The sequence below is a fragment of the Notothenia rossii genome (genome assembly GCF_949606895.1).
Source record: "Notothenia rossii genome assembly, chromosome: 9".
NCBI lineage: Eukaryota > Metazoa > Chordata > Actinopteri > Perciformes > Nototheniidae > Notothenia > Notothenia rossii.
This window is the reverse complement of record NC_136907.1, coordinates 74,779,261-74,796,231: the sequence shown is the minus strand read 5'-3', so window position 1 is coordinate 74,796,231 and position 16,971 is coordinate 74,779,261. Positions and strand designations below refer to the sequence as shown.

The 16,971-nt window shown below is 40.2% G+C and overlaps 2 protein-coding genes across 5 annotated transcripts in view; both read left to right on the top strand.

Moving 5' to 3' along the window:
- Nucleotides 1–5,824, top strand: part of LOC307019960 (kinesin-1 heavy chain-like) — a 17,898-nt gene extending 12,074 nt beyond the window's left edge. The window contains exons 14-16 of the mRNA XM_079651056.1: nucleotides 968–1,215; nucleotides 1,989–2,133; nucleotides 2,957–5,824. Coding sequence (XP_079507182.1) covers nucleotides 968–1,215; nucleotides 1,989–2,133; nucleotides 2,957–2,960 — 397 coding nt within the window. The 3' untranslated portion in view covers nucleotides 2,961–5,824. The remainder of the gene's footprint in view (nucleotides 1–967; nucleotides 1,216–1,988; nucleotides 2,134–2,956) is intronic.
- A 1,993-nt stretch (nucleotides 5,825–7,817) lies between these two features.
- The window catches only part of LOC307019776 (rho GTPase-activating protein 12-like), a 71,513-nt gene continuing 62,359 nt past the window's right edge, over nucleotides 7,818–16,971 (top strand). For 2 of the 4 annotated variants that reach the window (XM_079650880.1, XM_079650879.1), the window contains exon 1: nucleotides 7,821–8,062. The gene's annotated coding sequence lies outside the window, so the exon portion shown is untranslated. Of the gene's footprint in view, nucleotides 8,063–16,971 lie in introns of all 4 variants that reach the window. The other 2 variants (XM_079650881.1, XM_079650878.1) reach the window with 2 other exon arrangements.

The window sequence follows — 16,971 nt, the reverse complement described above, 5'->3', positions numbered from 1 at the left end:
AAGCTTCTGTTTTGAGGAAAGAGCTGCCAACACAATATACGAAAGCCTCTGGAGAGCTGGGATGTTTTTTTCTTACGGCATTTTCAAGTGTCAAGCGTAATTTACCTACGTTTGATTTAGCTCATTTATAACGTAACCCATAAGGACCCAGACCCATTTCTATTTTTGGGGAAATTAAGGGGAACATCATTTAGACTAAATAGACCACCTAGAACACATTTTTGACAAGTAACCCCCTCTCGTGTGAAATATCTGAAATGTGACATATCTGTCACATTGGGCTTTAATGGCAAAATAACTCTTATTTTAAACTCAATGAATGAGGATGATGTTTTGGTTTGAATTAGTTTGAACATTCTTTGAATTGAAGAATAAGAACATATCAACTCAATATAATTGAATCAGCTAAATTAACTGAGCAGATCATAATCATATTTCTAATTGTGCATATGTCACTTTGGGTTTACTGTGAAAGTTTAGGGTTAAAGTCCCGATGTGACACCAGTGTCACACAGCGATGTTTGTTTCATATCAATTTGATCAAGAAATGTTTCCACAACAGGTTAAATGTAATAAAGGACATGTTATGTAAGCATTTTAATTCTTAAATGGCTTGAATTTTACCTTTAGCAACAAAACAAAAGCTTTTGAAATGTTGCTCGTTCTGTCACATGTGCTAGCGTGGCACATGGACATCTTGGACATGTTGTCATGGGAACACATGTCCTCGACCAGGACCCACCAGACTGTTCAGTGTGTGTCACTTAGGGACTTCATGAGATAAAAGGAACTTTCCAGAACATTTAAAGTTCATGTGACCCCCGTGTCACGGTGGGTCCTTATGGGTTAATGTATGACGCAATACACCTCCCCTCTAGCGAGTGACCCGGCCCTGCGTACATTTTTTCTGTACGTGGCCCTCGGTGAAAAAAGTTTGGGCACCCCTGCTCTAAAAGTTGAAATGTAGAGGATTTAACACGATGCAAATTGTCCCGCAGCTGGTTCGTGACAATGCAGACCTTCGCTGTGAACTTCCAAAACTGGAAAAACGTCTTCGTGCTACAGCTGAGCGGGTCAAGGCCCTGGAGTCTGCTCTGAAGGAGGCCAAGGAGAACGCCGCGCGCGACCGCAAGCGCTACCAGCAGGAGGTGGACCGCATCAAGGAGGCCGTCAGGGCCAAGAACATGGCGAGGAGGGGGCACTCGGCCCAGATCGGTGAGCAGGGCAGAAACACAGGGTCTTTGGAATATCTCAGTGACGATAGTATAACGCTTTTTAAAATCTGTAAAATACTCTCCACACAGCCAAGCCGGACGAAGACATTTCAGTTTGTAATATAGATAGTGTTTTCCTGTATCGTGTTGAGCCAATACTGCACCTGTACTAATGCCCCTTTTTTTATTATTCTATTTTTCCTTATATATTTAAATGTAAGAATTATTTAAAGTAAAGGAAAACATTTTTTGAGGAAGCCCTCTGGAGTACACATCTTCAGTCAAATGGAAACTTGAAAAGACTAGCTTTGAATATATCTGGGAAACCGAACCAAACACTCACCTTTCTTTTATCCTGACAATAGTTTTGTGTCATTTTATTAAAATTCTCCACAAAATACTTAAAGGCAAGTTTATTTATATCGCACTTTTCAACACAAGGCAATTCAAAGTGCTTTTACAAAACTGAAAGACATTAAGACCATTAGACACACGAGAAACATTAAAAGCAAAGATAATGAAACATGAATAGCAGGGAGATGAATAACAGTTAGTGTGTGAGATGTGAATAGTTCAATTAAAGGCAGCGGCAAACAGAAAAGTCTTCAGCCTGGATTTGAAAGTAGTCAGAGTTGCAGTTTGTTCCAGTTATTTGGGAATATCCCGAACCAAATAAAGAAGTGTTTTCATTCGATGGAGGGGATCTCGTAAGAACTTTATAATATTTTCAAATGAAATGCAAAGATTTGACCTCCTCTGTCTCTCGTCCCCCAGCTAAGCCCATCCGGCCCGGGCAGCAGCCGGTGGCGTCGCCCACCCATCTCAACATCAACCGCAGCGGGGGGGGCTTCTACCAGAACAGCCAGACCGTGTCCATCCGGGGGGGCAGCGGCACCAGCGTCAGCAAACCAGAGAAGAAGTGAGAATAGCACACTCTTTGTTTTCAGAAAGGTCCATGATCCCCCGAGGATACATGACTGTTGTATTGTTACTCGTATCATTGAAATGATCATTCTGTCATTTATTACTCTCCTACAGTCTAATCCCTCAAAGACAGACACACACACACACACACACACACACACACACACACACACACACACACACACACACACACACACACACACACACACACACACACACACACACACACACACACACACACACAGACACACAGACACACACTCAGAGACACACACACAGACACACACTCAGAGACACACACTCAGAGACACACACTCAGAGACACACACTCAGAGACACACACACTCAGAGACGCACACGCACGCACACACTCAGAGACACACACGCACGCACACACTCAGAGACACACACACACTCAGAGACACAGAGACACACACACAGACACAGAGACACACACACAGACACACACACACACACACACACACACACACACACACACACACACACACACACACACACACACACACACACACACACACACACACACACACACACACACACACACACACACACACACTCAGAGACACACACACACACACACACACACACACACACACACACACACTCAGAGACACACACACACACACACACACACACACACACACACACACTGATTGCAGCCGCTTCCTTTTTTTTGTTTGAAATCAACTCCAACTTGATCTTAAATAACGTGTTCGCTGTAAGACGGATTGTTGCTGCCGTATTTACAGAAAGTCTGAACTTCATTAACGGCGTATTCTCTTTGTGTTTCTGTGCAGCTGAAGAGCAACGGGACAGTAGGAGGACACCACTGAAGAAGAAAAGCCAATATCACCCCCCCCCCTCCACAACCTGTCATTCCATTACAGCGATCAATCTCCTCGTCGCTGCTTTGGAGCCACGAAGGAGTTTCTGAATTATAAATATATATATATAAATATTCCTGGCCTGTACAGCTCCACCCCCCCCACCCCCCCCCCCCAAAAAAAAATCTCATCATGACACTTATCTCTTTTTTCGTACTGGATGTAATAATAAAACAAAAATAGGAAAAGACAACACATTTGAATTAACAAAAGGCTAAATAATATTGTTATCCACCGAACCGAACGCAGTTGTGTGAGCATTTCTCGGCGGGCGAAACCAGCGAACACCTCGCCGCGTGTAGCTTCGGTTTTCTTTTGCACAGTCTGTCGTCATCTGTCGTGCGAGTAGGTCTGCACTGTGCCATGCTGAATGTAAGGGTAGCAACATCTAAAACAAACACAGATAAAATACCAAAAAAAAGAGAATCCCCAACACGAGAGATAGCTTGACCCCTATAGGCTAACCGCCGTACGGTTCATCGTTCCTGTTATCGATCGCTCTCTCGATTTGACACGCTACTTTAAGGAAAACACAAACTTTCAAAAAACCAACTGTAAGGTTTTGAATTGACTAGATGGAGTCGAGCACTACTCTTCTGCCCGGTCTTGTACAGATGTAAAATTGGCACGACTGCACACCCTGGAGAGTGAGACCTGTGTGGCAACAGCAACGGGGGACGGCTCAAAAAAAGGTTTATAAAAAAAAATTCAAAAGCCACGACGTGCAACCGTGTACTGTAGATGTATTTAACTAAATACCTGTGGAGGCCAATTGTTTTTATCATTAAGTTCAAATGAAACCTATACTCGTTATTGGTGACTTCATGAGAAGGATGTAAAGAATGTAAGAGGGAAGAGAATGATCCGGTTGACACAACAAAACTTCCACCTTTCTTTTTAGCGTAGCTTATGCTAAGTAGCTACATGTACTGTTTTGACTTCTATCGGTGGTTCATAATGCTGGCCGCTATTTATATCTCTCTGCACAGTGGAGCACATAGGCTGCAGGGAATAGACTGAGATGGCACACACAACGCTGGTCCTGTCCTAATACACACACACACACACACACACACACACACACACACACACACACACACACACACACACACACACACACACACACACACACACACACACACACACACACACACACACACACACACACACTCCCACCTCCAGGACTTTTTGTTTTTTTTAGTTGTACCTGTATCATGAATTCTTTTCAAGGATGCCTCGCCTCTGTGTATTGCTTTTTTTTTTTTGTTCTCCCTCCACACCCTTTTGTTGTTGTTGTTGTTGATTCTTATCGATTTAGACTCTTTAACTTCCCCTCTTTTGGTTTGTAAATGTGCAGAAAAGTGTTTTGCTGGGTTGAGTGTACTGTACCTCTGTCATTGCTCCATAGACGTTGGTGTGGAGTCATATTTGAAAGGTGAGGCGGGCAGGGGTGTGAGTCGATGGGTCGGACCCTCGCCGCTGATCAGCCAATCAGGAGAGCAGGGTCTAAAATTGCACAACAATCTTCTGTCATCACCTGTAAGAGGGGTTTATTTCACTAAATCTAGTCGGGGGTGTAGGATGTTCTTTTCGTTGTGTTTTTAATTCCCACCACAGCTTTCTTCTCTTTTTTTTGTAACCCTGTGAAGCCCCACTGCATCGGCTAAGAGCTTGTTGTGATTGTAACCCCAGCGTGAGAACACTAACATCTTGTGTAAGTGCAATATACTGTAAAATACACTGTATATCGTGTGGGTGTGTTCGCTTGCAGTGGTAATCCTGCCATATGGAGTCACAACAAAAAAAAAAGTACTGCCCCCTTTTTCTTGTTAGCTTCTGTTCCGCTAACTTTTAGCTCTCAATGTATTTTCTCATCGAGGGCTTCTCTCATTGCCACATCTCAACACTCTGAAACACGATACAGGAGTCTTCCTAGGACACGAATGTCTACTACTTTACTCGACAGTAAACTCCCTGCAGTGGTAGATATTCAAATGACAATATTGACAGAAGCTTTTACAAACACACCGTAAAGAAAACTGCTTCTGCAAATAGTTTTTCGGCGACTGGAACCGATCTAGCTAGGATTACGTCTCTCACTAAAAGATGTCAAACTAAAAGCTTGTAACAGAAAACGTTTAGTTTAATAGCACTTCCTCACAACACCTGCAAACACTCCAGGCTGTTTCGACTGGAGGAGTTAGTCGCTTCCAACGCCCTGTCAAATGGAATTGTTTTGTTGAAGGCAAATAATTTAAATAAGAATAAAGACTTTCTACAAGCTGCAGGGCGGAGCAGCTCCATGTATCTACGACAGGACAGTGTTTGTGTCTATCGAGATGGTTTATTCCATCGGTGTAATCTTCTAGATTAGTTGTGACTTTGCAGCATGGACCTCAAAATGTGTATCCTTTGACCTACCACCAAAACTGGATATGAAATGGGGAGGGGAGGGGGGGGGGGGGGGGGGGAGAATAGGGGAATAGTCAATGAAATACAGCAAATAATATTTGAGGTGTTTACCTAAATTTGATTTTGCATTAATTCTAAATAAAAACAAAAGTGTAGCCACTTTTTTTATTACTGTGTAATAGTTGGTCAATTTTTAAAAGGACAGTTTTGAGGATCTATCAGTGGACAAGGTACTGGATCATTCCTGGAGAACTGGGGCACACATAGCAGCGCTCCGAGGAGAACGGACAGGGGAGTTCATGAGATCACAGTTTTGGATTGATTGCATGATGTAAATGTATGTGTGATTAAATAATTATGAGAAAACGATTGCTTCTCGTTTTCTATTTTGTTGTGTTCGTTTGAAGTCTTCCTCATTATTCAGGGAGGCGTGTGGCGCAGTGGACCACACTGTTCTTGAAACTTCAGTTTTGGGTCAAGCACTTTCTGATTTGTTTAAAGCTCCTAAAGTATTTTTGTATTTATTATTATATAGGAATTAACAATCATAAATACTTAATTGAAATTGGGTTATGTTAACTTCCTCCAATTCTAAAATGAAAAGATATATATTTTAAAACATCGGCGTATGATGGACTTCTATCTAGTACTGTTATTATAGCAGAAATGTGCTGATACTGTTTGTGTATTCGTTTTGTGTTGATCCATCTAGTTCAAATATTCTAAAATAAAAATATTTAAATATCCATTCCAATTCAACTGTATTGCTATAGTACATTTGAAAGTGCTGCACATTATTGAATATATATATATATATATATATATATATTTTAAAAAACTAATTTAAAAAACATTTATACGAGAGATACGAAGTCAACATTTCGAGATGCACTTTAACCAGCTTTGATAACACTTTAATGCATCAATAATTACAATCAAAACATATATTTAATCTGAAATAGGCCAATCTGCAGAATGAGTACTTTTGGTACTTTATATTAAGATGCTAATTATTTTCACATTATTACAGATTATTCCTACACTCTGGTACTTCCATTTGTACTCAGACCTCGTTCTTGAGTACTTCTTTCAACCCTGATCAGATAATAACATTAGGCTACATGTTACTTGTTAGACGCTTTTATCCAAAGCGATTTACATACTCAATACTGTGGACAATCCCCACAGGAGCAATTTGGGGTGAAGTGTCTCGGAGACACAACGACATGCTGACTGCAGTGGGGTTTGAACCTGTGCTCCCCTGAGCCACACGCGACACGCCTAATAAGTAAGGCATAATGTGTATAGCGAGGCGAGGCGTTGTGCTCTTGATCAGCCTGTCGGGTGTTCTTTTACCCACAATGACCGCCTCGCTGCACATTGTCCCTTATATATACTTTATTGATCCCACATTTGGAAATGTTAAATTACAGCAGTATGTAAATCAAGGCATTGCGCATCATTTAAAATTAAAAAGAGTTGAAAATAAAAAATTATAAAATAGAAACATCCCAAAATAGAAAATAAAACAGTACTAAAAAAAGTAAAACATATAGGCCTACCTATAAAACCATATGTTTTAAAAATTTAAAGTTGACCGTGAAGATAAGTAAACTGTAAAGCATCTGACAAATAAAACACTATTGAAGGGCCACATTACAGTTTACTCAATATATAAAAGTAGGATACTATATATTTTTTTTTATCATGAAACCAATGTGGAGTGATACATCTTTCAATAGACGATCTTATAGTATTGTCACACTGCATCACATTTGACTGTACTCAGATTCCCTCATAATTATATGTTGTGTAAATATTAGCTTTTATAGTCATAGTATTTTTTATTTTGCTACCTATTCTTCTTTCTGTGTCTCTGTCTGCACCACTAATACCAAAGCAAATCCCTCGTAAAACAACTTGGTAATTATAAAACCCATTCTGATTCTGATACTAAATCATAATTTCGAGACACTTGATGAATTATGGTGATTACTTCGTTAACATTTCTCATTATATTTTCATCACGTTATTTCAATGACAATATCTGTTTTTTTTACCGCACATATTTCATTCCATTCTATTTCAATTTAAATACTGCTTTATTTCATTTTTAATTTGACTATATTTCTCTTATTTTGTAATGTTATTATAGTGTTCTTAACATAGTTCTCTATCTGTGTTTTTGAATTGTTGTTTTATTTGTATGTATGCACCACGACATCAAGTCAAATTGTCAACCTACCTGGTAATAAATATGTTTTTGACTCCACTCAAAACAATAGTAGTGATACATCTTTCAATAGACGATCTTTGCCTAAAGGTAGTTGCCAAAGTTGTTGCGGACATGCTGAGTCCGCGGGAGCGCGCCTGCTGTGGATTACACCGGCCAGGGAAGAGCAGGAGACGGGGGCGCGCTTGCTGTGGATTACACCGGCCAGGGGAAGAGCAGGAGAGACAAACTGACAAACTGACAAGTGAAGAGCCAGGTTCACACGGTGCTCCGTCGCTACTTCACCGGGAAACTTTACCAGATTTTAACCTCACTCTGGAGCCTTGGAGTGAGTTTCTTCTTCCGCCACGGAGTGTCCCGCCCCAGAAGAGAAGGTACGTTAAGGTGCGAATGTTTGGGAGTGTTTAGCAGGAAGGCTAATTAGCTAGCTAATGTTAGCCAAAGATTAGCTTCTGTAAATAATTACAGACAGGAGCTGCAACTCTGTGTTAACTTTACAAAACGTGACAATTAGTTAAAGGTGAGATTTTTTAATACAAACACGTATTCCCATAACCAGGAACCGTAAAGTTTACTAACAGAGGTGAGAAAAGTGCTTGAGTAAAAGTACCAGAGTGTAGGAATACTGTTACAGTAAAAGTCCTGCTTTCAAAATGTTACTCAAGTAAAAGTATCAGCATCAAAATGTAGTTAAAGTACCAAAAGTAAAAGTAGTGATTATGCAGATTGGCCCCTTTATGGCTTGAACATGTGTCTATAAATCATAGTAGGTCTTGTAAATATAGTGTTGTATGCACTGATGTGTTGTCATTAAATCAGCGTGCACTTATTTGCAATAGTGAGTCCTTACTTGCTATTACTAACGTTAATTTAAGTATTTTGGTAAGCAAAACATGGTGTCAATGTTATGCTATTATTATTTTTATTGTACCTTTTGTAACTCTGCCTCAAGAATTTCCTTCGGGTTAAACAGAGCATTATCTTACCTTACCCATTTGACCTATATGTAATGATTTACTGCTTTGTTGTTGGGTTACTCTAACCCCTAACCCTCTTGGTGTACATTGCATTGAATTGAGACTCTTGGTTTTGGACTTTTAGTTAGATAGATCCTCAAAACTATTTCAAGGTCTTCTCCTATACTTTTGATAGACATGAATTGCTATTTTGTGAAAGACTATAGGTAAAGTCATCCAAAGCTAAATCAAGTTTTTATTGCAGCTTTCAGACACATTCTCAAATAGTACGAACACCATAAATCAAACGATCTTTGCTGCCTGAATGATGATGAAACCTTTTGATATTTCCAAGGAAGTGTGAGGGTCTACTCACAGTATCGAAGGAACGACGTAATGCCATGTTACATTTGATTTGTGTCAAGTGTTGATTCCCACAGCCTGCTCCCATTCCTTCATTGAGCAATCTACCTGTCACTAAACACGCCTTTTGTGTTTTATTTATGTTCCTATTTCTCTCCTCTCTCCCACTTTAAGCAGGCTGTGGTTGGTAAAGTATGACACATTGTGGTCACTGACAGTTGCACGAGACCCCGGGGAGTTGAGTTTCGAGCAAAGTCGTGGTGAGAGGTGCGTAACTGGGGCAGCCTGTGCTGAATGTAGGCTGTTTAAGGGAGAGTCGACCTATATGTGGTGTGATTACGTGCGGAGGTGCTGTTCTTAACAGGCTCTGCTAGTTTCTGATTTTAGGAATTGTGATTTCAGTTAAAGATTTTTAAGGATTTAGTCCATAATCCCAGAAAAAGCGAATTCTCCCCTTTATGAGCCTTTTTTATGCTTTTTGTTTGTTCTCTATTTTTAAATCGTGTGCATAGAATGTAGGGCTGCTCAATTAATCGTATTTTTATCGCAATTACGATTTTGTCTTGCAACGATTACGAAAACAACGTAATCGAAATAAAACGATTACTTTATTTTTATTATTATTTATTTTGTATTGGCTTTTCAGTTGAATTATACTTAAAGTTCAGGGTAATCAACTGTTAAAAACATGCTGTTCAATTTGTTTTCAATAAATGGATGTTTTCAGAGTAAATGGATAATCGTTTTTAATAATCGTGATATCAATTATTGACCCAAATAATCGAGATTATGATTTTTGCCATAATCGAGCAGCCCTAATAGAATGGCACTGTTGCTGCTCAAAGCATTGAAAAATGGGCTAATATGCGAAACTTAAATGCAGCACGTCTATCAGAAACACGTTACACAATCTCATTTGCAAAACTTTTGGAGGGATTATTTGAGTACCAAAGAAAACAGTTTGTCTGAATAAACGTATGTTAAATCATATCTGTGTTTCTAAAGCGTTGACATCTTGGCTGTTCTGTAACGACAACACACGAGCATTCAAATTGAGCTTTGTGAACCTGATAACCTCATTCCGCTTCTCTAACTGGGAGAGAAGAAAATAACTCACTCAGAGTAATCAGTGGCAGCCGGGCTCTGGACCTGGCTAACAAGTGTCATGTGAGAACGCATGAAGAAAGACTCTCCGTGTTTCACTGGAAACATGTTAGGCATTTAGTGTTGGAAAACTATTCCCAAGGTGCTCCTTTTTGTTGTTCCTGAGGGCGGGAGAAAATGGGAGGGTGTGTTTCCTACATGTGCTGACAACGGCACATTTCTTCCACCACGTAACATTCAAATGGACCCACATGCACTTCTCTTCAGCTGAGGCCTTGCCATGGTGTCCTGTAGCTCTGCGTGGTTTTATTCTTCGGATCCACCACACGGCGCACTAATGTTAATCTTATTACCATCAGATCAAAGGAAGGTGCTTCCTCTGATTTAGCAGATTGGGCTCTGAGAAGATTTGTCCACTGAATAGCCGTACTGATGCTGGAGCTTAATCTACACGGGGATGAGTGAAAGAGACAAGAGCCAGTTCAGGCGCTTAACCCTATAGATGCCTTTTTTTTATTTGATAAGATGAACCAAAAAGGCCTAATCAATATGTGTGTTGTTTGTGGACTTAATCAGCATCACTCATTTCTATACATGCTAGGTTATTAGGTTATTTGGAAAGATACTTATTTGTCAGATGAGAAAGAAAGGGGTAAGAATTTTATGAAATTTAAAGGCTAAAATAATCATATGTTAGAAATGAATGAAAAATGTAATTCCAATTTCCTAAATGCCAATCTTCAAATAGTTGGACGACTAGCAAAAGCTAAAAAAATCAGTTTATCGTCGCATTCAACGACATAAAACTGTACCTTTTTTAAATCAGGAAGCTAAACTCATTGAAATACTAACTCGACAATGAAACGTTTATCACAACAGTATCCCTACTTTTCTGTCGATTGACAAAAAATGTAATCAAATGTTTGTTTCAGCTCTAAAAAAAAGTTGTTTTTACTAAAGTATGCATTCTTGAATTTGATGTGATTTGCGCTCATCATGATACGTATAAGGATCGGACACATATTTGCATTTATCTTATACATATGTGAGATGTGCTAACACAGCGGTAATACAACTGGTTTCAGATGCAGTACGTTATGTGAGATGATGTTTTGTTTTTCCGTCTCTTGATTATTTGAATCCACTGCTGTCAGACGGGTTTGTGATGAACCTAAGAACTCTGGCAGGATATTGACGAGGAGTGAATTAGTGAAAAGCAAACAACCAGGGCAACGTTGCAAAGGACGACAGGAAATTAACTTTTGTCTTTCTTCCGCAGAGATTTAACTTTCCAGACAATAAAGAGAGAAGCAATACTTCCTGAATGAACTCGCTAAAGAACGTCATAGTTTCTGTTAAGCAAGGTAGAGAAGGTACTTTGAGTTATTATTCCCAGAGCTGGTGAAAGACAGGATGTGTCACAACTTAAAGGTCCCCTATTATACTGTTTTCCATCAATATATTAAAGGTCTCAGATAAATACAAAACATGTCTCTGAAGTGTTTGGCTCCAAATACCAAACAGATCATTGCAGGCATTACCCATAATCCCCTCTGTTTCAGCCCTGTTTCAAAAATGCTGATTCTCTGGGTGTTTCTCAATCCCGAGTAAAGCTGCTCCCGAGCCACTGTTTCAAGCATACTACGTCATCGAGTGCCGCCGAAGGACTGTTCCAATCTCCAGCATACTTGGAAATCTACCGAGCCCGGCGTACTTCATTCGGAGAAATTTCGAGGCTGCACATGAGTAGACTCCGCTGTCTTAAAAGACAGGTTTCATAGAAATGGATCAGGACAAAAAGAGAGAATCTTTTTTCCTGAAACTTTCAGAATCTCTTTCCACAGAGGGGACACATGTTAATGTAGAAGAGACATGGAGAAGAGGGGACACATGTTGATGTAGAAGAGACATGAAGAAGAGGGGACACATGTTGATGTAGAAGAGACATGAAGAAGAGGGGAGACATGTTGATGTAGAAGAGACATGAAGAAGAGGGGACACATGTTGATGTAGAAGAGACATGAAGAAGAGGGGACACATGTTGATGTAGAAGAGACATGAAGAAGAGGGGACACATGTTGATGTAGAAGAGACATGAAGAAGAGGGGACACATGTTGATGTAGAAGAGACATGAAGAAGAGGGGACACATGTTGATGTAGAAGAGACATGAAGAAGAGGGGACACATGTTGATGTAGAAGAGACATGAAGAAGAGGGGACACATGTTGATGTAGAAGAGACATGAAGAAGAGGGGACACATGTTGATGTAGAAGAGACATGAAGAAGAGGGGACACATGTTGATGTAGAAGAGGGGACACATGTTGATGTAGAAGAGACATGGAGAAGAGGGGACACATGTTGATGTAGAAGAGACATGGAGAAGAGGGGACACATGTTGATGTAGAAGAGACATGGAGAAGAGAGGACACATGTTGATGTAGAAGAGACATGGAGAAGAGAGGACACATGTTGATGTAGAAGAGACATGAAGAAGAGGGGACACGTGTTGATGTAGAAGAGACATGGAGAAGAGAGGACACGTGTGGATGTAGAAGAGACATGAAGAAGAGGGGACACGTGTTGATGTAGAAGAGACATGGAGAAGAGAGGACACATGTGGATGTAGAAGAGACATGAAGAAGAGGGGACACGTGTTGATGTAGAAGAGACATGAAGAAGAGGGGACACATGTTGATGTAGAAGAGACATGAAAAAGAGGGGACACATGTTGATGTAGAAGAGACATGAAGAAGAGGGGACACATGTTGATGTAGAAGAGACATGGAGAAGAGAGGACACATGTTGATGTAGAAGAGACATGAAGAAGAGGGGACACATGTTGATGTAGAAGAGACATGAAGAAGAGGGGACACATGTTGATGTAGAAGAGACATGAAGAAGAGGGGACACATGTTGATGTAGAAGAGACATGGAGAAGAGGGGACACATGTTGATGTAGAAGAGACATGGAGAAGAGGGGACACATGTTGATGTAGAAGAGACATGAAGAAGAGGGGACACATGTTGATGTAGAAGAGACATGAAGAAGAGGGGACACATGTTGATGTAGAAGAGACATGGAGAAGAGGGGACACATGTTGATGTAGAAGAGACATGAAGAAGAGGGGACACATGTTGATGTAGAAGAGACATGAAGAAGAGGGGACACATGTTGATGTAGAAGAGACATGAAGAAGAGGGGACACATGTTGATGTAGAGGAGACATGAAGAAGAGGGGACACATGTTGATGTAGAAGAGACATGAAGAAGAGGGGACACATGTTGATGTAGAAGAGACATGAAGAAGAGGGGACACATGTTGATGTAGAAGAGACATGAAGAAGAGGGGACACATGTTGATGTAGAAGAGACATGGAGAAGAGGGGACACATGTTGATGTAGAAGAGACATGGAGAAGAGGGGACACATGTTGATGTAGAAGAGACTTGAAGAAGAGGGGACACATGTTGATGTAGAAGAGACATGAAGAAGAGGGGACACATGTTGATGTAGAAGAGACATGGAGAAGAGGGGACACATGTTGATGTAGAAGAGACATGAAGAAGAGGGGACACATGTTGATGTAGAAGAGACATGAAGAAGAGGGGACACATGTTGATGTAGAAGAGACATGAAGAAGAGGGGACACATGTTGATGTAGAGGAGACATGAAGAAGAGGGGACACATGTTGATGTAGAAGAGACATGAAGAAGAGGGGACACATGTTGATGTAGAAGAGACATGAAGAAGAGGGGACACATGTTGATGTAGAAGAGACATGAAGAAGAGGGGACACATGTTGATGTAGAAGAGACATGAAGAAGAGGGGACACATGTTGATGTAGAAAAGACATCCACAGAGTTTTTATATGAAATGCAACACTGTGACATATTGTGAAATGGAGCTTTAAGTGCAGGAATGTGCACAGATCAAATCTACTGTTTATACTTAATCTACCGTGAGGGAAGGCTAGAGGAAAACCCTGTTCATTTATGGCTCAACTGAAATACTAATCCTGATCAATTTTAAATGATACATGTTGTTTTTTGTAAACATGTTTATTAAATAAGACTTATTCATTAGAAAGCTGGAACATTTCCCAATCGTGGCCGTGTCTTCAACACACGGATCAGATCAAATACAAGAGCGCTGTCTTTTTCCCAGCAACACTTTTAATGAAAAAGCTAATTCCCGTATCAACCAGTGCTTCAGTTATCTATGGTGTGTGCTGACTGTGACCTATGACTGGGCATCAGAGGCTGTGTGTTGTCTCATTGGGCTAATACACACTCTGTTTAGCCGATGGATCGGTTTGATTTCCCTCAGTGTCTGTTAGCCAGCGAGGTAATCCCAGATGATATCATCCCCGCGGTCACCGTATCGCCGTAATCCAGGTGCTGTTGGTTTAATCACACCTGATCACTAACTTTAAATAAGCCATCGCACAAGAGAGATGCCACATAGCAATATTACAGAATGGCTGCCTCACCCTTAGTTTACTGACTTTAAAGCAATGTGCTATAAAAGGGCGTAGCTCATCTCGCTTGTAGGATTTGGATAATTCAGCTTTTTTACATGCTCATTATGGATCAATCAGAGTTTAGCACTGAATACAAATGGAATGGTAATTTAATGTTCTATCAATAATCTCCATCATTGGCAATGAAAGGTATTTGTTGTTGTGTGGTTGGGCTGCTTGCTCTGTGCCTGCATCATAGATATAAGAAGCTGAAAGAGACGTCTTGCCTTGATCGTCCATTCAGATCCTATTCTCAGTGTTTAAGGCAAAGTGTTTCCTGGATGTGACTTACTGATGACAACTATGGATTATGGATGGGAATTTTAAAGCAAATGTATATTCGACCCCCCAAAAAAACGTTAACCGAAATGTACATATCTTATAAAAAAGAAAAAGTGGGAAACATTTTTACAAAAAAAAAAAAAAATACATAAAGTCAAATAAGTATAGAAAGAAACAAGTCGAATTTGTCAAATGTATTGAACTGGTGACCACAGTTTGAACAGTTGACAGCTATAGGCCTACAGCTTTCATGCTTAAAACATAACTTGGTTTTTAAATGAAAGAGGGATCATAGACGAACAACATGACGGGTTAGCGTAACGTAACCCTATTACAACAGAGATCAACAACCTGTAACAGGGCCTATTACAGAATGCAGCTATTCAGTACTCATTCTTGTTTAAGCATATGAGCATATCTACATGCTCAGGGGAGAGGGGATTCAAAATAAGGCCAGCTGTAGAGAAGACCCTCTCAGCAGGAATTTGGGCATAAGATGAGGTTTGAGTCTGCGTGGTCTGCGTGTAGGGAGGGGCAGCAGCCATATCATTAGCTAGAACTAGCTAGATCTGATGGATTTGGACATGAGTGAAGTGTAACCGGACGCGAGAGAGAGAGAGATCAGCACCTGCAGCTCTGCCCGCTGTGAGGGGCCGGTGAGCGGAGCAACACACACCTTTAGACCTAACACACTTGGCTATGGCACTGTCGTATACATTGAATTATTCCATTTGATCATGTGTAATCAACTTTGGCACACCTCCCAAAAAAACTAAAATTACAATACAAATATTCATAACTCATATTCTCATATTCGAATACCTGAATAGTTTTGAATATTCAATGAATCGTTCCCATCCCTACTATGAATGTGCTTGTAATATCCTGCATGACCTGCTACTGAAGCTGTAATATCCTGCCACTTAATGCAGACGACATAATGTGTCCTCCACCACTGTCTGCTGGAGCTCAGCTGGGGGCACACGTCTTGGGAACTTTATTATGTAGTTTTAAAAAGCTTAGGAAATTAACTTGACACTAAGTTTACTTTTATACAAACTCTTTAATCAAACAAAGAGCCCGAAGTGCTTCACTTAGAAAAAAACAACAGCAAATCAATGTTGTTTTGTTGGACAAACAATTACAAAAACATTACCAACAAAAACCGTTAATAAGAAAAGAATAAATGAAACACAAACACATTTAAAAAGCAATGATAGGACTTTAACATTAAAAGACAGATCTGTCAGAATACAGAGAGAGCTATTCTAATATCTAGCGGCAGTCAATTCCACAGTTTAGGGTCATACAAAAAGATTAGATGAACTTTTTAAGAAGACCAAAGAGTTCCCAGTGCAGCCTCTTTTACTCTAGGCCAGGGGTGTCAAACTCGCGGCCCGGGGGCCAAATCCGGCCCGTGACTTCATTTAATGTGGCCTCACAAGAGCGTGCAAAGAATATAATACGTTTATTATATGGTTACAGGCCGATTTACAGAAGCACGATGCCCATAAACTACATGTCCCACAATGCATCTCAGATTTGACTTTTTTCTCAGAGTTTGGCTTTTCTTTTTAAATCATTTTGTGATATACGCACTGAAGAGACTTGCCATTATTTGCCCTAGACTTCTGCTTTCAGACGTAGTTAATTATGAAGTTATTACCCTATCTGATAATAATCCAATGCAGAGGCAATAATGTAATATAATACATTATTTTATATATATTAAATATTTATATATATATATATATATATTTTATATAGTCTCAAAGTTACAAACGGCCCTTTGAGTGCAACCATAATGCTGATGTGGCCTGCGATGAAAATGAGATTGACCCCCCTGCTCTAGGCTGTTGAATGAGAATGAAGTAATGACGCTTACATTTGAAACTCAATAGGTAAATATAAAAGTACTCTTCCTGAAAGCTTTAATAATGTCCGACCCCCCCCTCCCCCTGCCCCTGCCAGCCAGTCTAAACCACAAACAACTTCAAGATTCCCGTTTACACGTCGGCAGGCTGTGTTGTTTGCAGCAATCTGATGTCTTTGT